This window comes from Magallana gigas, chromosome 7, assembly GCF_963853765.1.
Source record: "Magallana gigas chromosome 7, xbMagGiga1.1, whole genome shotgun sequence".
In the NCBI taxonomy this organism is placed as follows: Eukaryota; Metazoa; Mollusca; class Bivalvia; order Ostreida; family Ostreidae; genus Magallana; species Magallana gigas.
The window spans coordinates 14407754-14433476 of record NC_088859.1 but is presented as its reverse complement, the minus strand read 5'-3'; the positions used below and the strand labels follow the sequence as shown (position 1 = coordinate 14433476).

Here is a 25723-nt window from a genome sequence, read left to right as displayed (position 1 = left end):
TTTTAATTTACTGGCAATATGATTTTAAAAAGGAATTTAAAATTAGGAGCAACATATATATCTCAATAGCGAGTACGCAGACTAATATCTCAAAACTTCGTAAGTTTTACAGGAAAGAAGGGGGGGGGGGGGTAAAGATAAATCGATAATGAGAATATATTTCTCGGATGTCCAACATCACTCAACAAAGGTTGTTTGAAGTAATGAAGATGCAATTTTTCATCTTTCTAACAAGCATTGCCGAGCTCTTCCATATGCATATGCCATACCGTTTCACAGACACCTGACGTTATATATTTTCCTCATAATATATACTAGTACTCTCTAACATATAATACACTTTAATACATTATGTTAGGTAGAGGGTACATATGATATTTTTATTATGAGAAAAATATATGAAATCCGGTGCATATGTACCATTCTTATAATTGCATGGATGTGTTATACGTGAAGGGGAATACATGCATCTTATTTGATGGGGCATGGTCAAAATATTAAATCAAAGTGATGAAATAGTAATTCCTAAAGTATCTTTGTTTATCATTTTCTCTTTCATAAAAGCTGTACAGAATACACATTTAAAAATTGTGAAATTTTATTGAGAAATACTGTTCAATGTTGATCAACATAAATTCAAATACATGAGGTACAATTCAAAATCTAACAATTCATATTGATAAAAGTCATTAAAATGATTTATATTAAAAAATGGCATGTCTTTTATTGGCAACTTTCATAGTCCTGGTTAGGCAAGGCTCACTGTACAATATCCCTGTATACAGCCTCAGTTTGCAGATGATAACTTCTTGTTCAGTTTATTTTTTTAATTAATTACCGGTACTAAAGTTACAAGCATATTTATTCTGCTAAAATAATGTCAGGTATAGTATACAATATGTTCATTTTGAAAATATGTCAAACAATCTTCACACATGTGCTTTTCAGTACTGCCACTACATGTACTGGCAAATATCAACGTATGCAGCTTCTGTTTGCAGAGGATCTAACCCCGAGACTGCGTTTTTGAGGAGCAGAGCTGTTACATCCACCTCCCTGCTGAAACACAGGGGTGAAAGGTTTGGAGAGGCTAGACAAGTTGTACTTGGAAACAAAACTTTGATGTCGGCCTGAGGAGCCACTGCTTTGAATGGAAGATTCCCACTTGAAGAAACCACACCCATTTCTGTCTATTGATTTCACGCCTGAGCAAGAGAAGAAAAATCGTCCAAGATTCGGTCCAGGAGATTGGACCATTCTTCTCTTGGATCGACGACCACATTTACACATAGGTGGTGTTGCTTTCATTGATGTTGAGGTATTAATGTCTGGAGTTTTAAGAATTGAATTGGTGGAGTTCATGAAAGAATTGCTGATATTCATTGGCGACTTCTTACAAAAAGAAGTCTGAATACCAGTATTTGGACTGGGTACTTTAAATCTTACACCAAGCTCTACATCAGGATTTTTAAATTTATTACAAGAGTTGACATCTCCAGTTTTATTTTGATTCAGCCTTTTGCCACAATTTTGTCTTGTTTCTGTTGCATTTCTGTCTCTGTTGGTTAAACCACCATTTCCACTACATGTTTCTGAGCCTGGTTTTGCTTGCAGACTATTAATACTATCCACATAAATTTGTTTAGCTGAGAATCCCTTAGATACAATATGTTTCCTTGGAGTTGACACTTTTGTTGTTGAACTAACACTTGGTACCTCCTTGCTATGTTTCATTAACCTGGGAGAGCGCCTAACAACAGAGAGACCTGCATTATTCTGTGTCTTCTTCGAATCTCTGGGAGATTTTCTGACAGGGGAGACAACTTTATTTTGCATCTTACTCAAATTCCGTGGTGACCTTCTCAGAATTGGTTTTATACAGCTGTCACTGTTTTTATCTGGGGTGGCCATAATGATGTCCTCATCTCTCTCCTCATTGGTCAGTTTTCTTCGCTTTGATGACGGCGTCTTTGTGGGACTTCTTGTTTCCTTGGTGACCAGTGCATTAGATGTCAGGAGACTTTGTGATTTCCTCTGAATTAAACAACAAACAAACTTTTAAAACACAATTCATTTATTCTTATATATTGACACAAAATTATTTACAACAATTGTTATTAACTTTTACATATTTTAGAATTAGTTAAAAGTTTTTCAAATTAAAATCAATTTGCAGCTTCTTGAGTTCAAGTTTACAGAACATTGTTCTTTACTTATCACATTGCTGCTCACTCTTGTATTTAAAATTCTACAGTTTTACACAACACTTCACACTGAAGTGTCACATAGAATTGCTGTAAGGGTTTAGATCTTGAGCTGGATAATACTGGTCTTTACCCCTTTATTGAGTGACTTGGTAATCTTCATGACACATCCATCGCACATCATCCGGTAGGCCAGGGTAGCTGTGTTCCTTGCATCAACAATACCTGAAACAAGTCGACAGAGGTAAAAAATTCAAGTTACAGAGGGCTAAATTTATGCCTGATTTTTTTTGTTTTTGAAATAGAGATTTATTCTCTTCTCTCTGTAAAACTACCAAAATATGACATCACTGGAGATCTAGCTAACTATCATACAAGATTACTTTTGTATTATAAGAAGTTTATTTTATAAAATACTCTCTGCATTAAATCTGTGCTTTTAGTTGTTGTTTAGTTGATGCACATGTAAACACCATTAAAAAAATATTTTGAAATTCTTCTTTTTAATCTGACAATTCTATATAAATTTTGTCAATTGTTCCAACACTTTTGAAGTTTGATATGAGTTCTAACTATCTAAAAGTGTACCTGAGTGCTCTCTACCCTCAAACTCAATCCCAAGGTCTTGCAAAGCTCCATTCAAACCATTTGGTTTTCTGTCATAGAATTTCTGAAAAGCAACAGGAAATTAGATGGTTAACTAAATGAAAGTCCAAGTGTAAAATGTTTCAACGAAGGACATTACCGGTAATCACTGTAGAGTATGATAAAAACAAAATCATATTAGACCATGAATGAATGAGTATTAGACCAAAATTTTGTTTAGAATCTTAAGCATACTGCCACATTTCAAAACACTATGAAAAATACAAGTAGTTTTGCCAACTGTAAAAAAGAGAAGAACTCAATTTTTTTAACAAATAAAGAAGCGATTTATTAATTCCACTGTTAATAATTAAAAATTCTCACCCTGTATGTTGCTCTTAAGTCGATCCAGTTATTTAACTGTGAAGGTTTTAACAATTGCTTCCTCTTGCACTCATTGAGAAGACAAGTTCCAAGATCCCAATCTATGAACATTATCATACGACATAAGACAATTATTTTTATTAATTGCAACAATGACAATTTATTCAATATTTGATATTCATGTACTCTTTAAATGGACATGACTTTTTGTATTTAAAAATTCTAATTTTTCAGCAGCAGCCCACTAGAAAATTGAAAGCTCTTTCATTACACAGACTATATTTCACTTTTCATTATTACATTAGATGCATACCTGACCAAGTAACAAATGTGGTGTAAGAAGCTTCAGTGGAATCTTCTGATGGGGGATCAAACACGAGACCTTTCTCCCTCTGTAATTTGTCCAACCAGTGAGAGAACTTTCTCAAACACAGGCGGAGTGGGATGCCATTGTCAACTTGTTCCTGACAAACAATGAAACAAATAAAGGGCTCAGTCAAACCAAACCCACTGTATGAAGATACATTTGACAGCTTTCTTTAATATGTATACATATATCTGCAGTGTATTCGACAAGATACCTGGTAATAAAAACCATTTCCATTTGAAGCCAAGGAAGAAACAGTAAAGAAAAAGGTTTTACTCCATAATTTATCAAAAACTTATCAACATTCAAATAAAAATCCATACATTGAATATGATCATTAGCTTTTAGTGACCTAATTTTACCTGTGTTATTCCTGTCAGCTGTTTACAAAAATCACTCAACATTGGCTGTTCTTCAGGCATTACATAGTAGTGGAACTCACTTTCAACTACACCAGTCAAAGTATTCAGCAGTACTGCCGGAAACTCAACTATAACATTAAAGATATAAGGCTGATTGATGCCTTATAAATCGACAAAAAATGATATACAGTCAAACTTGGTATCTCGAATTAGATGGGACTGTTTAAAAACTTTGAGATATCAGAGTATTCAATATATCAAAGGTAAAATGTGGTTGGGACTTACAAATCACTTCAACACATCCATTGTATTTGAGATATCAGTGTTTGAGATATCGAAGTTCAACTGTATACTATTTCATAATGAGTTTAAATCGCCATATTGGGACATACTACATGTATTATAAAAAGTGAAAGTCACAGGGTGTCAGAACACTGCAGCAATCTCTTACTGATTTCTTGTGTCTGAAACTTCTTTTGTTCCCAGCATGTTGATTCATAGTCTAGGATTATCAAATATGAAAACTGCTGGCCTATGAAGCCAAGAGAAAAACTCGTAATGAGGTAATGCAAATATATAAACATAACAATCCCCTCCCCCCTAATTCATGTTTATGTTTGTAAATCAAGCGGTAAATCAAGTCATTAACCAGAGAAGTTAATTTAATCCTGGTATACATGTATAAAAGAAAACATTCTACGGAAGATGAAACATGTTTACAAAACATTGGCTGTGATAAAGGATATCTCTTACAATTTGACCTAGGTCTCTTTTTAGAGAAACGATCATTGCCGGCATTTCTCCTTTGTCTTAACAGCCCAAGCTCTCTGTAAAAAAAAAAATATTGAGATATTTAAATTGTGTATTCACAATAACAGAGACATAAATTAATAACATGTTATTTATGTCTCTGACAATAACAACAATAAACAAAAATTATTGTTCACTTTTATTATCATGACTATGGCTTTGACGAACTTGAAATGTATAAGCTCACCTGGCTAGTTCTTTTGTTGTTTTCATATCCTTGCAATTTATCTGTTTCTTTCCATCCTCACTACCCAGACCATTTTTGAAGTTTGGCGCTGGGGGATCGGGGTAAAATAAGTAACCAAATACTGCAAATTTTTAAAAAGTGTCTATTTTTTCAACGTAAATGTTTGCATATAAATAGATATTTATTCTAATTATTAGAATATAATTTATTGAATGCATACAATTATTTATTTGGAAGTAACGCGCATAATCATGCATTATTTAAAAATAATTATCTACCGGAAATAGGACGGTTTGTATTTTACTTTTTACTGTTCTCTATCAGAAAAATGTTTTTTGCAATGAATTTTAACCGATTTAAGTAAATAAATATTGTGACATTGATTATTTTTTCTCACATGTGAACAGAAAATGTTCGCCGTGCTTTCAGATTGAGAACGTTTGTAAGACTATGACGACGAAAAAAGACTTTAGAGTTGAATCGAAGAAGAGGAAGGCAGCTGCATTCTTACAGCTTGTCAAAAAAGAAGTGAGTTTTTGATAAATACTTAACAACCAGAGTTTTTGACAGATTGATCTTTCATCCTTCAGTTATTGATAAACACATTTATGATTTAAGGCATCTAATAAGGCACCAAATAAGGATTAATCAATTCCAAATAACACTAATGTTTTACTTTAAGACCTTATATTGCACAACAATAAAGTAAATGTTGACAATCAAAGCAATGTTCTAAAATGATGTCTGAAATTTGTATTGTGTTTAATCAATTAATGTGCCAACCATCATATGGAATGGTTGTCATTGTATATCTGTTTGGCCCATTGGAACTCAATGAACAAATTTACACAGTACATGACAGGCAAGTACAATATAATTTCAATATTCAAATTTATAAATGATATACAATTTATTCACAGAACATGTTGCTGTCTTTACAATAGTCTAATGAAGGTAAAATTATAATCATTTTGTCAAAACGGTAAAGGTACAAACAATATTTAAATTATTTATTCTGATTTATCTGATGCTCCTAGTTGGCATCCCCAGAAGCTGCCAATGGGAAATTTCATCATCGCATCTGGGACCTCTGTGGTCCCCCAGAAGCTCTACCCTCACCTGCAAAATCCTGAGGATCTGCATGTGTTTAATGTCAATTTAAAATTCACTATAGCATTAATTCTACAGTAGTGTCTGATTTAACCAATTTGTAAATTATCCATGTGCATTATAGGATGAAGAGACACCACCAGATAAAAAGAATAAAACTGAGGAATTCAAGACTAATGTTGAAAATGGCATTGAAACATCTTCTGGAAGCAGCAAAAATGAAAAACCTAAAAACTTTCAACAAATGGCAGAGGATGAACTACTGAAACTCAGACAAGCTTTAAGGGAAAGACAAAAAGCATCAATGGTATAGAAAAATCATAAACAAATATTTTTTTTCAATTTTTATTATTAAAGAAATGTACATTGTACAACTAATGTGATGAGAGAAAAAAAAACCCAACTTTTTTTCGATCAGCATTACAGAAGGGTCTTATTAAAGGAAGTATATGTTTACCGGTACTACATGTAGTTTAATTTCATTCCAGGAAAAGCCAAAAGTTTTCTTGACTCTTGAGGAACTGGCAAAAGAAAACACACCAAACTTTGGAACTGAGCTTAAGGATGAAGACATTCCTCCACTCTTTGTCAGTGATGTACAGAGTCTTATTCTGTTTGCAGTTCAGGGGTCTGCTTGTAAAATCAAACCAAGGTACAACTGCTTACTTCTTTTTCTGGAAAGGGGCTTTACTCTAAATTGAAGTGTAACTTTGGCCAGTCATATCAGAGCTGAAACTTTGAGTATTCATTTTATTTGGTCATAGATGTCGTAATATTCAAAATGTTTATCTTTTGAATGTTAATAAGAGTTTCAAGTTGAAATGTATGTGAATAAAAGCATACTTTGCAAATCTTCTTTGTATTATCAACATCTTGTTTTCATTACCATATATATGGAATAATAGAGTCATAAAAGATGCATACAATAATCAAAATTTCTCGTTGATTTGGGCAGTGCTAGTAATTTTTGCTTTGGTCTTTTGTCTGTCTTACTCATTATGTAAAGGAATAGCTCTTATACATATTTTACATAAAGCATGTAGTAAGAGTTTACGTTTGACAGATGGTGCAAGTTACTCCGCTGTACAAAAGTTGCCAGCATAGTTGTCATGGTGATGAACGGGGTTAGTAATACAGAACTGGAGAAGTACCCCGACTCATTTTCCACACTCAGAAGCGAATTTCAAACAGTAAGTATACCGTATATCAGGATTTTTCCGCGTGTATCCAATTTCCGCTTTGTTCGCGACGATTTCCGAATCGCGGAAAATAAATCAGCGTAAATTTGATACAAAGTTTCCTTTTTGTAATAGAGTTCTCTCTTTCCTGATGAAGTGTACAGGTAAATAAAAGTACGGTGAACTGTGTTCAGTTAGTTTACTTAGAGGTACAAATTGCGGGATCGGAGGACAAGCACCAGATAATAGATTTGTATGCCTCGTTGTTTATTTAATAATCCATTGACAAGCTAATTAAAACGTTCGCTTTCCTTGCATAAACCGGTGTCTAATTATACCTGAGCTACTGGTATATGTAACGGTACATGATCTATTTATTTATGACTGTTTGCGGCTCCGAAAATAATTGTCGGTAATTATTTCACATTAAGGAAAACGTGTAAATGGATTCATTGTCCGAATTTTTCATTACAAAGAGCGACAATTTAGATACTTTTCGCCACTTTCCTCACAGGTTTAGACAATTGTAAATTATATTTACAATGTGACTTTGAAATAGTGAAAATTAGATTCGCGTAAATTTTATATACCCTTCTAGGCTCTGATTCGCGGAAAAAAATGACGCGGAAAAAACCTGATATACGGTATTACATGCTCAAAAATTGTAGATCTAAAACCTGATGGCTTGTTAAAATAACTATCACCTAAGGAATATAATATCGCTTAATACATGTATTTTGTCAGTACTTGTGCATATACATAAATGTTGATGATTCCAGCATAATTTTTGGATGAATTGATATAAATGTAACTAAATGTATTTGTTTACTCTGTTTCAGTTAGTTAAAATATTCATGCATATATGAAGATATTTATATACCATTTTGCTTATTCTTCTGTAAATATTTAAGCATATAGATATTGTGAACCCATCTCAGTATGCCAAAACTGTGCCAACAGAATTATTCTGCATCCTCCCCCCACAACAGCAAAGGATTCTGGGTAGGCTATCTTAAATACTGACACATCTCCGATGTATTGTAAACTTTGATGATTTCTTATTTTTGAATTGTGTTTCCGATAGACCTGTAGATACTTAATTCAAATAAAATTCAAATTGCATGAAAGCAAAAAGTTCTGTGGAAAAGAAAAAACCTGAGACAAAAAATGAAGAGGAGCCTGAGGCTAGCAAATCAGATGAGCCCCCAGAGGAAAGTGTTGTTGAGGAGAACCCCCTCCATCCGACTTTGCATCAAGATGATGCTTTTTCCAGAACTTCTTTGTTACTTAGCACAGCTCAACTAATGCAGGAAAAGTATCCTCTACCTGTACAGTATAGTAATGGTATATAATGAATTTTAAAAACCTCTGTAATTTTCATATACATGTAATGAAATAGTGAGTTGTTTATTATAGCAGTTACTGATAATATGGTAAAAGTATGGTAAGAATTATGAATTTTATCTTCTCCTTTTACAGTAAGGACACTGAATTTTAAGTTCACTAAAGAAGATTATGCTCCTGTGGATGACAAAAGTCCAATGTTTGCATTAGATTGTGAAATGGTGTGTATCATATTGTTTCATTTGCCTATGTACATGTATATTAAAGTACAAAAAAAAATCATCTTGAAACAAATTCTGAAACAATTTAAACAGTGAGATTTGTTTTTTTTCTTTGACAGTGTCTGACAGTCAGCAGACAGCTGGAGCTGACACGTGTGTCTGTTGTCAATGAGAAACTCGAGACGATATATGACACATTTGTCAAACCATTCAACAGAATCATCAACTATCTCACAGAGTATGTCCTACTTTAACTCAGTATGATTACCCCCCCCCCCCTTTCCTACATTTGTCAGGGTCTGACAGGTATCAACAAAACACCATCTTCTAAGGATCTCTACATTTGAATACAATCTTAAAATACCCCAACCAATCTCAGACATGCTTTTATCTGTTTTATGAGAGGTGTAACTCTTCAATACAGGAAGATATGAAGAAAACAAGCATATATTAATATTTCTTTCTCCTTTTGAAAAGTGTCAATAGAATTTTTAAAACAATGAAAGTTTTTCCCTGATTGGTCAGAAGTGAAGGTTCTCTGAAGATGACCTATCTATTGATACCTGTCACTGTCAGATCCTGATGAGTGTAAGGAGAAGGGGAGTGGTTTTAATAGGACTGACACAAAATAATAAGGTTAAAACGAGTAAGCCAGCTTAACTGTTGGTTATATGCAATCAGCTCTAAAACAATTGCAATTTCTCAAGCCTTTCGGGAGAACACGCCGAATGTATTAATATTACCGGATGTTAGAATTTACCCAAACTTCTTATTTGATCAGATAAAATGAATTTACTCGTGTTGAAAAAATCAAATCTTTACACATGCATTTGTTTGCTCAAAATCAGTTATATGACCGAACAAGAAAGGTACTGGCAGTCATCTGAGACCAGTATACATAAAATATAATTACAAGTATCTGCTCACAGCACTGACACAAAAATTGAAATATTTTAGGTTTAGCGGTATCACGAAGGCCATCATGGATCCAGTGACAACACGCTTGCCAGATGTACAGAAAAAGATTCAGGAGCTGTTGCCGGCTAATGCCATTCTGTGTGGACAGTCCCTGGGGGGAGATCTAAGGGCAATTAAGGTGCAGACAAATACTATTATTATTATTCATTTCAGATATAGATACGGTAAAATACCTAGAATCTGATTAAAATCAGAAGCCTCGTGGTGATAGATCAATAATCAGGATAATTAAGGATCTGATTTTAATCAATTTGGATTTATAATTTTGTTAAACTAAAACATTAAAAATAACTAGTTATCTTCTTTACATACGTGATAAATGTAGAATTACAAGTCATGAAATTGTTGACCACATCCAGTAACATTTTTATTCTTTGATTACACTGAATCCTTGCTTTAAAGCAAGTTAAAAAAAACCCAAAAAACCAAGTTTTCAGATTGCATAGGATGAGAATGTGAAGATTCATGAATCATACAAATTTTAGTGGATGGATTGCATGGGTGTTGATTTAGGCAGGTTTCTCTTGATCTACATAATTAAGTGGAATACTGTGCGCTGTTTTAAAAACTCATAGAAATCTAGTTAATACCATTATGTCTAAGATTCAGCTTGACTTTGACAGATGTACCACCCCTATGTGATTGACACCAGCTGTATATACAACTTGTCGGGGCGGACTTCGATGAAGACTGGTCTGAAAAAACTGACAGAGATGTTTGTCAAGTAAATGCTACATTCTTCTCCATGATTCATACTGATTTTATTTTTAAAAGTTCTCTAAGTCGTAAAATGATAAAATTTGGTTTCCTCAGCACTGACCATTTGGTCAAAATGAAAATGTACTTAATCTTAGAAAATCTTTTTTATATTTTGGCCTGAAGCTTCAATGCCACAAACTTGTTGTACATTTACTATTGACTCGCTAAATTATGATTAAATGTATATTATATGAGGCATTTGGTATCCTGTAAGCTCAGTTTCTGTGGTTTTATCTGTTGACAGGGAGACAATCCAGGCAGGAACTGGGGGTCACGACTCTGTGGAGGACGCTACAGCCACCATGAAGCTGGTTCAGCACAAGCTCAAGCACCGTATGTGGCAATCATATACAAACCATAAATATACAACAAACATGTACCAAGTACTGCACTACCTGTATATAAAACAACACAAGCCCAAGCACCATATGTAAAATCTGTATACAAACCATAGATATGTGTAGCAGCTGTGTATAAAATGTAAACATTTACCCAGTACTGCACTTCCTGTATACATGTATAAAACAACACAAGCTCAAGCACCATATGTAAAATCTGTATTCAAAGCATAAATATGTATCAGCTTTGTACAAACCATAAACATGTATCAAGTACATGTACTACACTACCTATATATACATGTACATGTAAAACAACACAAGCTCAAGCACCATATGTAGCAGCTATGTACAAACTGTAAACGTGTACTGGTTATCTTATAAAGGTTGAAGCTTCAGATTGATCAGTATGAATACAAAGCATAATAAAATGTACTGACTCTCTTACGAAACAAAACTTACTTAGGCCACTGTTATAGAGTTGAAGATAAATAAAGGTTTTTAAGGGGAAATTTACAGTATGATTTTAATTGATATGTTTCATAGGTAGATCTCTTATGAGGTAGTTTAAATTTAAATATTTCATTTTCATACAAATTACATGTATTAATCCTACAAGAATTAATTACATGGTAATGATATCTCACCATGGTTTAAAAAAGCTATTTTCAATAAAAGTTAAGTCTTTTATTACCTGATGAATATTTATTGTGTATTTACTTTGCCACAGATCTAAATTATGGAGATGTCAGAATGGGATGGACAGTGGGGGAAACAAAGCCCGAAGAAAATCCAGAAGAAAAGGTGTCTGAGTTTAAACTTATCAAAATGGAGGAGACAGAGGAGAATGTTGACCCTGACTCCCAAAAATCTCACATAACTGCCAGACAGAACGCTTTCTTCAAAATGGGAAAATATTTCTACAGCATGTTCGAGGTTCTACAGAAATACAGAAAAACAGGTAAGCAGCAATAGTGTAATAAAAAAAACCTTTTAGCTTTAAAGCAGACTAAAAATTAAATTACCATACATCAAGGGCCTAAAAACAAACTTAAAGTGTAAAAATACCGGTACTCTTACGTTTTTTGTTTCTTAAAAAAAAAAATTAATATCAAAGCTTTGCATAAAAATTGATGACAGAAAATAAAGGTGAAATACTAGTTTGAATTCGGAGGGAAAATAAATATGGATATAGGTGGATTGTGAAAAATTGCTTTCATGATTGATTTGAATGTGGAAAACAGTAACTGGTAATTTAATTAACATCAGAAGAGAAAGCAAACAATGACCACTTACAATTTGGTGAACATGTTTCACAGTATTTTAGATATTATTTATCTAATTTTAGTTACTTTGTATATTTACCAGGTACTAGTCTGTATTTAGTTAAATATTGTTAATTTTCATTAATGTATGCCTAGATGTTGATTGTCAATAAACGAATGAATATGACTATCCCAGGATAATAAAATATACCTATCAATTGCATTAATACATGTCCTTGGTATTTGTAACATTGATTATTAGATTGGTTAGCGACATATTTTGAGAAATACTTGTAAATGTTTAACAAACTATTTTTATTTAAGTCAGTAACACATAACCAGTACATGTAATAGTTTGGTGTTTGTTATGAATTTGTAGCTGCCATGGTAACAGACCAAGCAACAATAAATCAGTTTGGAATGGACAATGGAGTCGTGGCCATAGAATCAGATTCGGACAAGAAAACCAAGTCACTTGTGAAATCTCATGTGCAATTTCATGACTTTGTATACTGCAGTTTTGATAACTATCTTCCCCACATAAATGGAGAAACAACACAGGAAAAAGTTAAAGTAAGACCTTATTTGTAGCAACAGTTTTTGAAGTGCATGCACGGATCTAGAGGGGGGTCAGGGGTCCAGACCACCACTGGTAATTTCATATTTATTAAATTCACATAGTTAAACTACTGAAAACATGCCCTTGACCCCCTGGAAAACACAATTATCCCTTGGACCCCCCCCCCCCCCCCTGGAAAAAAATTCTGGATCCGTAAATTGAGTGTATCAGTCCTGAAATAAATTTGAGTACTAGTGCTTTCTTTTACAATTCAAAATTTTTTGAAAATACTCAAATTTACAATGCAAATGCTATTACATGTATCATATACATGTACCAGTAATTCTGTCCAAACAATAGGAATGTATACTGGTGATGTTAAATCAGTGCACTTATTCATTTTGATTATGATTTTCCTCCACAGCATTGTTTAGAAAAAATGGACAAACGAGTGGGGAAGATTCTGAAGAATGTGAAACAGAACTCACTAGTGATTGTGATAGTTCCTGGAAGAACGGACCCAGAATGGGAAAATGCTGGAACAGTGTTTGTCAAAATAAAAGATTAAAATTGTTTGTTATTATAAACTATGTTCTTTTTCATGAGAGGAATTACATGTAACTGTATTGAGTCAACAAAAACTGTATTGCTAAAGCAATCAGAGGTACTGTGATGAAGCTCACAAATGATAGCCCCCGCTAAAAAAAAATCATAACTCCAGTATTTTTCTATTATAGAAAATGATTGATGCTATGTCCATGTTGTATCAATGACAACTGCTTTATTATTTTTTTTTAATTCCATTTTTAACCGGGTTTTCCAACGGAAAAATCCGGTTATTAAAATGGTGAAAATGGCGGGAAGGTGGGCGGCTGCCAAAAGGGTACCCTGATTGTACGGATATCTCCTCCTACAGTTCTCAAGATAGGAAGTTGTTCTTTTGCAGATCAATTGTACATGTATCAGAGGATTTTGATTTCTGGTAATTTATGAAAAAAATACCAGCTTTTGAACTTAGTCATTTTTTTGCAAAATATTGCATATAGGGTACTCCATTTCACTGGATACCGGTTGACATGGATTATGGATACAGTTTACATTAAAAAAAACCCGGTTTGCTGTCACATTGACAGCTTTTCACTTGTTTTTCAACTTTAATAACTGTTAATGCACGAAGACGTGTATCCTTATGATAACAAACATGACTAGAAATAGAATCAAATGATAATCTATATGTTAAGCAGCCATTAAATGTTTTGAATTTTTACCAAGCCCATTTTTTTTTCCAAAAATTTTTTTCCACACAATTTTTTTTTCAAAAAAAGATAAAATACATGGGGGAGGGCCATTTACAGAGGGGCAGGTGGGGATGAGAATCTAACAATTTTAAGTGGCCTGACACAGGCAAGCTTTGTGTCAAATTTTATCTTCTAATCATTTCCAATAATACAAGACATGACACAGACAGGTATTAAGCATTTTTAAACAATGACCTTGAACTAGCCCAAATGACCTAGGGTCAAGTTGATAACACCATCAGGTCATAAGCAATCTTTGAGTGAAGTAAGAATTTCTAATGCTTCTACATAAAAAGATACAAAGCTGACAAAAATTTGCACTTTTCCTGTCAGTGATCTTGACCTTGACGTCGGGTCAGGGTCATGACACACTCTCAGGTCATAATCAATCTTTTTACGAAGTAAAAACTTCCAATGGTTGTAGTAAACTAATGAAAGAAATGGACCAGACTTAAATTTTGTCACTTTTCCTGCATGTGACCTTGACCTTGCCAGAGAGACCTTGGGACATGGTCATGACATACCCAGAGGTCACAAGCAATCTTTATGTGAAGTTAAAACTTCCTATGGTTCACCATAAGAAATTTTGCACTTTTTCTGCCAGTGACCTTGCCCTGGCCTGAATGACCTTGGTCAAGGTCATGACACACCCAAAGGTCATTATCAATTTTTGTGTGAAGTAAGAACTTCCAATGTTTCTCTGTCCTATATATACCCCCCCCCCCCCCCCCCCCCCGGGCTAATTTCGTTTTGGGGGGGTATAAAAATGTTCGTTGAAGATTTCATTTTGTTTATCTCATTTAATTATTATGAGGGCCATGCTCTGCGGCACCTTATCGTGTCGATCAGTCCATCTTTCCATTCAAAATTGTTTGTCAAGAGCATATCTTCTCTCCCCTTGGCCCTATCTGGATCACACATCACCCAGAGTACCTTTGGGTAAAGAGTTTGCAGTGACCTTGAACCATTTTTATAGGTCTGAAATTAAGGTAATAGCAGAATTTATGAAAAATTTTCTCCCTTTGGTCCAATCTGGTTCATACTTCACTCACATAGAGTCTATGGTCAAGGGGAGAGCACTTCCCTTGATTGAATTTATAGGACAATGATTAAGTTCATATTGGCCTGCTCTACATAAACAGAGCTTTAGAGATCATTATCTTATGTCTTCTAGCTCTTGACTGTGATGATTTTTGAGATAGCAAAGTTGCCATCTAAAGTATGCAATAAACTGAGACCCCATTGCATTTTTAAAGATAAACATCATTCCAGGTACTTCTATAAGCTTACCCAAGAGACTTAATTTTTGTTTAAGTTTTTATGTCTCATAATTCTTTAAATCCCCATATCAGAAGAGTAAGAATAAACTCTAAGTCAATTTTCTGATAATTTCGATTCTTTTATTTCATCAATAATATGGTAATGAATGCTAGACTCCAAAACAATAACACAAAGACATTAACAAATCATACAATGTGTAGATAACAAGGAATAGAACCTCACAAATCAATGGACACTCTGTATACAAACATTAACAGAAACCAATCAGTCCCAATCACTGCCCTTGTTACTGGAACAGGTTAACTTGTTACTCTGTTTTAAAAAAAACATCAAAAGAACACGGTCCAGTCAAATAAAATTCAAGGTTTTGGATAATTCTTGAGTAATAATAGATGTGGCAAATCCAATCACATTTTACCAGTTTTTATATTGCTTGTGTTCTAGATTGATTTAAGTTAAAAATTCATGACTTAAGCATTGTAACATTAGAAGAAAGAGCAAGGTTACACCTGATAAATTCAATTGCATTAGGTGGGCAGTAATTAGGACGTATTATATGTAAGTATAAAGTCAATGAAATCAAGGTAAGGTGCTTCGTGATTTTGACACTACATTGTACACACACATCAAGTTTGTAATGTACCAGTACATGTAACTCTGTGTTTCAGAAAAGATTGCAGCTAATGAATTGATGGTATGACACAGACGTTAATACATGTATGCACTTTTTTATACCAATTCTTAGACTTATAAATGGTCAACACATGAAAAATATAATAGCAGTTTTCATATACATAGAAACTTAGATAGATATTAATTAATTAATACTGTACAATTTTTTTTTTCCATTCATTTTATTGAATTTTATTTTTAATCATATAGATCCCTCATTTAAATATTAGTTAAAACCAATATATTCAGGATGTCTTTGTGTTTTTTGCATATATTTGTAATGTCAAAAAAATAGAAATAATTAAGTTTGACATTATGTCATGGAAATTTAATTTACTAAAAGAAAAGACAATTTACATTCAAACAGAGAAAACTAAAATAAAAAAATCCAAATGTCATTATTACATCAACTTACATGTACCATAATTATAATAATTTTTTTCTGAACTGGCATATACATACATGTACTTGGTACTAATCGGTATCATACAGATAATATGGATTTACAACTAAAGGATGAACAAAAATCAAAATTTTAAGAGTACAGGACAGAGAAAATCTTGGTGTACAATACAAACAGGTGTTCAGCACTATCACAGACGAAATGCAACTTATTGGTGTTGTCAGTTAGCACTTGAAACCTAAACAACATTTGTAGACACATTGATATTTTCTGATTCATGGCACACAGTTGTTTTTTTTCTAGCCATAATACAGTCATGTGAAGTTGGATTTCAGCTTTATGTGTGATATAACACGTTATATATCACAGAGATGGTATGGTGAGTTATCAGGCGTTGTGATCAACATTATAATATTATACACATAATGTAATACCATGACATATACATGTAAGATGTTGTAGATGTGACAATTTAGTAGGATAGTGACATGAAGAGGATCGAGAGTTGAGAGGCTACATGTATATTAGTTTTCAATGTGATGAAAATGCCATGGAATGGATATGAAAATGTCCTTCTTTCTACACTATTGATGTTTTCCTTAAAAAAAAATCAATAAAATGATAAAATTTACAATTTTTAAAGAATTGTTTGTCTACTCCTAATTCAGAACCAACCTACAGGTTGGTATGTAAAATTATTATTATTTTTTTTTTTTCCTTTTTAAAATTGAGCTAAATTCAACCCCAGTTTGATACAATTTAAATCAATCATCTCTCTTTCAATGGAACAATTGAAAATGGAAATTTTGTGATTTTAAGGAATGCTGTAAACATAAATTATACAAATAAAAAAAGATTCCACTGTTAAATCACACATTTTTTTCAAATGCTTGTACATGTACCGGTAATAACTAAGTCATGCTCATGCTATCTGTAGACCAAAAGCATGAAACACGATTTGTACAATCTTAATTTCATAACCTTGAACTAAGCCAGCTGAGTCAAGACTCCTATACATGTAATCCGAAATCCTACTGGTCTAACAGTATATGAAATTTATTTACAAGTACTAGTCTTAAACATCAACGAACTTTCAAATTATCATGACCTTCATCTTCATCAAAACAAAAATTTTGACTCAGGAACATTTTCAAGAGAAGAAGATATGAATTGTACTGACAGAGGACTTTGGTTTGGGGTTCAATCTTTATACATTTGTTCATCAAGAAATCTATTATGCATTAAATTGATACATGAAATATGACATCAATTTTCATGTCACAAATTGAAATCATTTTAGGACAAAAAAACTCTACAGGATCTCATCAACATACTGAATTTATGGCGATATATTCAATGCAATTGCAGTACATGTATTGAATCTGAAAAGTTTTACATTCCTCTACAAAAAATAACTTAAAAGTGTATGTAAATGTAAAAAAGGAATAAATATAAAGTTAAGAAAGCTAAAATAAAAAGTTTAACACTTTTCTCTAAAGAAGGCTAAATGTTCAGTAAGTAAAATTGGGATCATACTTATCAGTAAATAAGTATGCCAGGAAACAAACAAAGTTATACCCTGCTAACTGTCTCATGAACCTTAATGAGATCATTCTTTTCATACACTCATAATAGAGTCAATCAAAAGCAACACAATCATACAATCTATAACATTGCAGACAATACATTCATCCAGTTGCTCATTCGTAAGTACCGGTATGTGTCTTAAGTGTAGATGTCCCAAAGTTTTACATAAAAAATGATGTTGTTGGTGATCGATACTGAGTTTCGAAAATGGATATAAAAGTATTTCTCATTTTAAAGTAGTTTACATATATGTTAAATTCATGCACTCTGACCAAAGAAAAATTGCACAGGCATGAAGAATCAGTCTCTTTTCAAAGATAGAAATATTCAAAGTAAATAAAATTAATTTCCATTCATGACACACAAAAAATGCACCATGGGCATGTTTGGAAAAGGGAACCCTTTGGTTTTGTTTCAGTGGGTTATTAGTTGTTCTGTGTTTCAAAAATATAAAAAATGGGTGGAATTTTTGAAGAAATGATACATGATCAAAAGAGCATTTTGTACTGATATCCTCAACAGGATTGTTTAAAATCTTCTTACTGATATAAAAGTGCCTCAATCATCTCAATCTAATTTAAAACAGACTTCAATTTGACAGTGATAAATTATGTGGAATGTTAAGGACTTGTGGCATGAATAATTTTCTTTAAATTTTTTACTTCATTTCCTTTGAGTTAGAATGGACATTAAAACTACTACACAGGGTATCAGAGAGGAAATTACAATTAGGAGTGCCTGTATGTGTGATTTTTTTTTTACATGTAAATAATGCCATGTGTCAATATGATGAATAATCAGTGTCAATATGTGTCAATATATATGAATATTCAGTAGGCAGTAATTTAAAAACCCTTAAAAAAATGAAATTCTTTGCTAGAATAAAATGTTATATCAACACATTCACAAATTTCATACAAACCATACACACACTAATTAAGAAGTTTGTTTTGCTTAATACACATGCAAAACTTCATCAAATAATCAAAATGAAAAATTAAGATTGTTTAAAATGTGTACTTACATAACTTAAAGCACTATCTATTGTCATCAATGCACACAATTAACTTGTATACAACAGTGATGATGTAATTTTGTAAGGACGACGAGAGAGAGAGAGAGAGAGAGAGAGAGAGAGAGAGAGCAAAAATAAATACCACTATTGGTAACATGACATCAGGAGAATTATCTATTTGAATTATTATCAAAAAAAGAAGAAGAAATTTTCGAAATACTCTGACTTGCCAACTTGATAAGCAATGATTTTTTTCTTTTTGTAGAATTCCATTTTGTATTACAGAGTAAAAATGATTTCAGTAAAACTAATAATTTTCCATCACATCTTGGTGTGCATATTTAATATCGTATGATCACCTATCAAATACATATACTGGTAAATATTACTACTTAAGATCTGTATGTTAGAATACAGTGGTTTTATTTTGAACTTTTACACATAAAACTAATCTTTATAAATCCTGCAATATTCCTGATATCTCACATAAATAAATAAAATCATAAAGTTTAGAAGTTACACTTTGAGAAATACATTTATGGATAATGGAAGAAAGACCATGGTACTAGATATATATTCTTATACATATCCATAGAATACTTTTGAGATGCTCCCTGATAAAAACACATTCTTTTGAGATGCTCCCCAGTAGGAAATGGAATGATGACTAGTCAGAGGTGGCCCCAGCCAGAAGACGACAAAACCATCCACGTACGCTCCGTATGATCTGCCTTGGTAGGGCACAAGGTTGTAGCTTCATTAGAATCTCTCCCATGTTCATGATATAATCAGTGAATTCATTAAGGAAGAAAAAAGGATGAAAAAAAATATATATATACAAAAAGCACTTTATCATCTGTTAAAAATGATATATTTTAGAATGTACACATTTTGCAAATGATAGAAAAATGTTTTTGTCTACGGGATATTATGAAGATCTAAAGCAGATGAATACTTAGTATGTAGAAAAACTAAAAACTCAAACTTTTTAAAGAAAATTCTCGAGGTCTGCTCTTCCTATGAAAACTTATACAACCTACTGTATATTCTTATCTTTATTACAATAACTTGTACTTGTGATCCATGCCTGTTTTTGTGTTCATTTGCATTTACTTATGTTGAACGTACGTCTTATACCAATGAACTGGTCTTGAGTGAATAAAATACTGAACTATCTTACACATCTCATAAGAATAAAAGGATATAAAGTGGACCATGGAGGCTTGCCGCCATTAATGTACAAGACATAGAGGTATCCATCCCGGGGCTTTCCTTGTATCGAGTAGTAGTAGGGGAGGAAACTGTGAACCTTGAATCGCCTCCTCTCGTAGAACTTGATGGCCACACAGTTTGTGGCCAGGACATGGAGATAGATGGCCTTACAGTTGTAGCGGTCCTTGGCAGTGAGGTATGAGATCAAGCTATCCAACAGTAATGAGGCTGGAAAAAAAGAAGTTGATATTTGTAACAATTGAAACTCAATATATGTACATATTTACCCAGTAATACATTTTGTTTACTGAATATCAAGGAAATGGCATTTTAAGCTAGCTACAGATTTCCAAGAAGGACCACATGTAATACCCCAATAAATCTTTGTATAATTTTTTTTATATACATATAAAAGCCATGTTGATGATAATGTGTAAGACAGACTGATGATTCTTTTATACCCCTGAACCTTTTTTTGCAGTGGGTATAAAAACCTAAATTCAATTACATATACTTGCATATTGCCTGCAGCCTGGCATTGATGTGCAGTCAGATTTGAGAAAAGGTTAGCCTTTCATCATATAACAGCAAAGTATCCAAAAAGTAAAAGAAGTAATACTGACAGAAATCTTTATTTTGAAACATTTTAATCACATTTTGTAACATCAAAATCTAATGGGAATCAGCCAATAGGCCATAAACAGCTTACTGTAAATGTATTATATTTAGCGATTCAGCATGTACAATTATTGGTGAAAAAAGATTTTGTCACAAGTTTTCGTGGATTTGAATTCGCATATTTCTGTATGTGCCTTTTCTTAAACATACATGAATGACATTTAGAGATGTACTTGATTTAGCTGAAGCAGCTTTTCGCACAAAAATACTAAAAAGAATACACAGCCAAATGTAATATGTTTACAGTAATCAAAGAAGTTATGGAAAAAAGAATCTACCGTACAATGTATACCTATTCCATGTTTCATGGAGAAAAGAATCTACCATACAATGTATACCTATTCCATGTTTCATGGAGAAAAGTATCTACAATGTACACCTACTCCATGTTTCATGGAGAAAAACATCTACAATGTATACCTATTCCGTGTACAATGTATACCTATTCCATGTCAATGTATACCTATTCCGTGTAAAATGTATACCTATTCCATGCACAATATATACCTATTCCATGTTTCCGGTAGTCCACCACTACACCCAGACTCAGAATGTAGGCCACCTGACAAGTTGAGGAGTTATATGAAGCCAGAATGTCTGCATCCTACAACAGTAAAGGAAAAGTTGATTAGACATCATAAGCCATGAATCTTAATTAAGGCAATATCATTACACTGAAGTCAATTGTCATACAAAAAGTGTGCTGACCTCTTTGTTGGTGTTGGCCAGCTGTTTGACCTCCACCACAATAATCCCTATAATCCTGGAATGGTATGTGGCTGCCAGCGAGTAAAACTTGGGGTTAGAAGTTATCTCCTGGTACCAGGTGTCAGGGTACCTGTCAAAGCATGAAATACATCATAAGTTGCATGATATTACTAAACTTACATTTTTTAAGTACATGTTCTGGTATGTGATAAAATACTGTATACAGCATTATTTTCACCCAGTGTTACTGCAAAAATGCTGCAACCTTTACCTCATTGTTGATACTACATATGACCTAATTTGTATTTCCTATTCAAATATTGGTTTTTTTAATTTTTCAATCATATGATAAACTATTTCAAATTTGTATGTGCATTTGTATCTTGACATATTTATGTATATGGTGTTTAACATAAATATATAGAAGACACTATATTGAATGTATGGAAACATACATAATTATACATATATATATACATATATATTATTTAATTGTTCATGTCTGTCATAGTTCTTTTAATCATCCAGCTCTTTCCCTCTTGTATATGTTTATTGAATGTTTTATGTTCATTGGATGTTGTATGTCAACAGTCTTCATGTTGCCCCTTGAGGGCCCTTAATTGGTTAATAAAGAAATTGAAATTGAAATTGAAATTGAAAATTATGACCATACAAATATGCATGATTGACCACAAAGAAGACTACTGATTTCTGTGCATAAAAGTTTAAGAGAACCATCAAAGAGAGTTTGACAATCCCAATATTGGTGGGTTTGTTTTTTTTCATAAGTATAAGTTGCAAACAATTTGATTCCAATTAAGGTTTTTCAATACATGTTTCCAAGAGCCAAAACTGCAAAGAAGAGATTTAGATTTAAACGGCATTTTAAAAAATATTGAAAAATAAGCCTTCACATCCAGATTTAGTAGTATTACTGGTACTTACTCTATAGGAAACCATTCTGTACACAGTCTTTTGACTTCATCAATGTCATTGGGACAGAGGAAGCGGAACTGAACCTCACGCTGGACACCAAAGGACATGGGTTGGTTCATGTCCACTTCCACAATTTGTTCATTACCTATGGTGACTGAGGAGGCCAAATCACATCACATGGTCACTCGATGAAATAAGGTTGTTTCATATTGCTGTCAATGATGCTTTGATTTCATCTTCCTAAATAAGGATTCATAAAGCTGAATTGTTTTCTACTATAAAAATTTCAATAAATATGTAGCAGTTAGTTGTACATCTTTTTTCTGCAAGTTGTGCAAATCTATAATTCTAAATTCTACCAGTAGAAGATTAAAACAAAATGTTTGAAGACAATTTCATCTCTAAACATTTCCAGTGTTGCAATGATTAAGTATTGTAATATTTTTACCTGATGGAGAAAATTTCTCTTTTTTAAATAAAATTAAATGACACTACATATATTTATTTATGCAGTGTGATATATGTATGTATGCAGTGTGTTTTATGAATCCTAAATTTCATTAATAATTCAGGATCAGTTATTATTACCTTCCTTGATTAACATATGTAATTCTTTAGTATAAATCATCCGTGTTTTCATTTATTAATAATCCACTCATTTTGCAGTACACGATCATAATGAACATGGTTTATGCATATGATCATGGTGATGAACATATAGGGTGTGCCTATCATTTTTTTTATTTTTGCTCATAACTGATATCATTAGTCAAATATTACATCAATAACCAACACTAATTAAAAACAAACTCTCCTCACCCATTTGTATAGAAATACCTAATATCCTATCTAAAACAGTAATCCTAAATAATGACGTCTTTATAACGCCAACTCAACGGAAAACATGATCTAACTGACAACAAAACATTGCAGAAGGACTTTTTCTCCGCTGATACTAAAACAAGTCCCACGGGGAAAACAAGTCCCACGTAAGTCCCACGTAAGTCCCACGGCAAATGCGGCTATATATCGATATAATAATGATTGATTCTGATTAAATGTGATAAAATAATTATAATTCACACAACAAAATATTTGTATAAGCTTTTATTACGGATTTATCGACGAAAAATCAAAGATGTTGGTAAAGGTAGATAACTCGTACGTAAAATTCATACGGTAGCAGAAGAAATCTATATGCCCGCCGTTTAATTGATGGATAATTTTAATTTTCTCCAACAAAATAAAATCTAATAGCAGTAAAAAGTTGACTTTATATTCATTAATTAACACAAACTAAGTAAAAATCAGGTAAGTAGACAATTCATACGCAGAATGCATTCGCCCGCCGCGAAAAGGGCACTCCTGCCGCTTACCGGATGGGTTATTTTCATGTTTTATATTTTCTAACTTAAAAATGATCATTTTAATAAAAAAAAATTATTATGCCTTCACTGAGGCTTTTATGATAAATTATTATACAGTGAAAGATTTAAGAACTAGTCTATACGAAACACACAAGCCTGAAGGAATGTACATGTGTACGCTTAAATTACCCTTGTCGAATACCTACCTATATTAATGGATATGATTTTTTCATTACCTTTTTTTTTAATCAACTGTACGTATGAGGGTTGTTAGAAAACTTCGCGGACAGTGATTTACGGCAAAATTACTGTGAACTTTGTAGGATGGCGTATTTTTATTAAATGACTACCATTTGAAAATAAGTATGCAAAAAATCATGTGAATTTAATTTTTTTTCCCAAAAGATACAGCGATTTTTACTTTGCGTGAATTAGATTTACGGAGCAACATTTCATATTTCCACGAAGTCAGGTGACGTCAAACAACTGAAAGTCAAACATGTTACTCTTTTTCAAAGTAAACACCTTTCAGTTCCACACACTTTTTAAGACATTTAACCGATTTATAAAATGCACGTTCATACCATTATTTGTCAAGCATTTGTATAATGCCTTTTGTGGCATATCGTAGATCATTTAGGTCCAAAAATTTCTGTCTACACAGTTTCGACTTCAGATGAGGTAAATAAGCGAAATCTATAAGTGCAAGATCCCGGCTGTAAAGGGGGGGGGGGGGGTGCTGCAAGGGCTAAAAGAAACCCAGTTTTTCCATCTTTAAACCTCTGTGATTCAACTTGTAAACGTTTTTCCTATAAAAAAAATAGTAGCATTCATATAAGAACCCTTTGGTCTTCATCGGAGATTTTCCTGCGTGCATACAAAATTAAATGACGGCCCGGTGCTCCAAGAAGTCCATAAATATAACAGACGTCAAAGTTTTTGACTCATTTTTCAAGCGTTGTTCGTCCAAGTTCGGCGATAAAACGGTCAGAAATTCTTCAACTTAAAACCTTCATAAATTGACCCTCATAAGTTATTGTGATGTCATATGAAATATCGTTTAAAAATATTTTTATGCACTTCAACGGTACATTTTCTTAATAAGGAAAAATGCGTACAAAATATAAAAAATTAAAAAAAAAAAAAAACTGACATGCTCCGTGAAGCATATTCATCAAATAATTAAGCTGTATATTTTTTACGGTGCATTTAAAACAAACACAACGTTTCATATTTCTTAGAAAATAAAAGTTAAATCTGAAAAGTTTCGCTAGTATCATGTAAATAGTCCGCTCACAAGTCAACTTGTCCGCGAACTTTTCTAATAACTCTCGTATACATGATTATTATCAATATTAAAACGTAATAAAAACCATCCGTTTATCCAGAATAATTTTGAGGGGTATATTCAGGTTTGTTAAGGGAGGGGATCGAGGAAATTTAAGAAATTTGATTTGTTCCACGGGGGCGGAACTCCAACTCCCCCTCCCCCTCCCCCTCCCCCACCCCCCGAATCCCATCTAGATTCAGCTCATGAAAAGTATGTGATCGAAAATCATCTACAAAGCCAAAGAAAAATTCTTACATCTTCTCCAAGTTTTTCAAGATGTAAACAGTTACTAACATTGTACAGAACTGATTGTGTATATACGAAAATGTGCGTGCACTTTGCTTTAAACGTATATTCTTTCTCCATATAAATTTACTAAAATTATGATTTTTGGAGAACAAATAATTATAAAATCTGGAATGCTTACACAAGTACGTTAGCCTGTTCTTTTTCATTTCTAGATCTAAGACTTTCACTGCCTAGTTCACCAAACTATATGTAAATCTTCAAGTCCTGATTTTGTTTCTAAAAAACAAATATTACATACGTCATTCATAAGACTGTAGCAAAATTTTACATTGCATG

At 32.9% G+C, this 25723-nt stretch overlaps 3 protein-coding genes across 4 annotated transcripts; 1 reads left to right on the top strand and 2 right to left on the bottom strand.

Annotated features, from left to right (window-relative positions):
- Positions 1-580: 580 nt before the first annotated feature.
- LOC105340363 (ERI1 exoribonuclease 2) lies at positions 581-5046 on the bottom strand. The gene is made up of 9 exons (XM_034457521.2): positions 4900-5046; positions 4656-4729; positions 4354-4434; positions 3903-4030; positions 3487-3637; positions 3174-3274; positions 2793-2874; positions 2338-2429; positions 581-2034 (listed from the first exon to the last, which is right to left on the bottom strand). The coding sequence occupies exons 1-9, from the start codon at positions 4923-4925 to the stop codon at positions 976-978; spliced, it is 1794 nt and encodes a 597-aa protein (XP_034313412.2). The 5' UTR covers positions 4926-5046; the 3' UTR covers positions 581-975.
- A 224-nt stretch (positions 5047-5270) lies between these two features.
- On the top strand, positions 5271-13238 carry LOC105340307 (RNA exonuclease 5). The gene is made up of 14 exons (XM_034457519.2): positions 5271-5427; positions 6134-6316; positions 6498-6661; positions 7073-7199; positions 8099-8189; positions 8316-8531; positions 8667-8752; positions 8872-8990; positions 9710-9848; positions 10354-10454; positions 10734-10822; positions 11558-11788; positions 12472-12665; positions 13076-13238. The coding sequence occupies exons 1-14, from the start codon at positions 5350-5352 to the stop codon at positions 13217-13219; spliced, it is 1962 nt and encodes a 653-aa protein (XP_034313410.2). The 5' UTR covers positions 5271-5349; the 3' UTR covers positions 13220-13238.
- Positions 13239-15323: 2085 nt separating this feature from the next.
- LOC105340306 (N-alpha-acetyltransferase 60) lies at positions 15324-23390 on the bottom strand. Of its 2 annotated transcripts, none has more exons than XM_011446268.4 (6): positions 23261-23390; positions 22451-22681; positions 21506-21635; positions 21305-21401; positions 20113-20347; positions 15324-19698 (listed from the first exon to the last, which is right to left on the bottom strand). In XM_011446268.4, the coding sequence occupies exons 2-6, from the start codon at positions 22558-22560 to the stop codon at positions 19575-19577; spliced, it is 696 nt and encodes a 231-aa protein (XP_011444570.1). In that variant the 5' UTR covers positions 22561-22681; positions 23261-23390; the 3' UTR covers positions 15324-19574. The 2 variants fall into 2 exon arrangements, with proteins under 2 accessions (XP_011444570.1, XP_011444571.1); XM_011446269.4 differs by having other exon boundaries at positions 23279-23388.
- Positions 23391-25723: the final 2333 nt, after the last annotated feature.

Bases quoted from the DNA above. Each gene is read 5' to 3' on its own strand.
- LOC105340306 (XM_011446268.4), bottom strand. From the start codon at position 22,560: ATGAACCAACCCATGTCCTTTGGTGTCCAGCGTGAGGTTCAGTTCCGC. The intron at 21,636-22,450 runs GTAAGTACCAGT...ATGCTTTGACAG, and splicing joins ACAGAATGGTTTCCTATAGA to GTACCCTGACACCTGGTACC. The intron at 21,402-21,505 runs GTCAGCACACTT...TTACTGTTGTAG, and splicing joins TGGCCAACACCAACAAAGAG to GATGCAGACATTCTGGCTTC.
- LOC105340363 (XM_034457521.2), bottom strand. From the start codon at position 4,925: ATGAAAACAACAAAAGAACTAGCCAG. The intron at 3,275-3,486 runs GTATGCATCTAA...TAATGTTCATAG, and splicing joins CACATTTGTTACTTGGTCAG to ATTGGGATCTTGGAACTTGT. The intron at 2,875-3,173 runs GTGAGAATTTTT...GTTGCTTTTCAG, and splicing joins ACTTAAGAGCAACATACAGG to AAATTCTATGACAGAAAACC.
- LOC105340307 (XM_034457519.2), top strand. From the start codon at position 5,350: ATGACGACGAAAAAAGACTTTAGAGTTGAATCGAAGAAGAGGAAGGCA. The intron at 8,190-8,315 runs GTAGGCTATCTT...ATTGCATGAAAG, and splicing joins ACAACAGCAAAGGATTCTGG to CAAAAAGTTCTGTGGAAAAG. The intron at 12,666-13,075 runs GTAAGACCTTAT...TTTCCTCCACAG, and splicing joins CAACACAGGAAAAAGTTAAA to CATTGTTTAGAAAAAATGGA.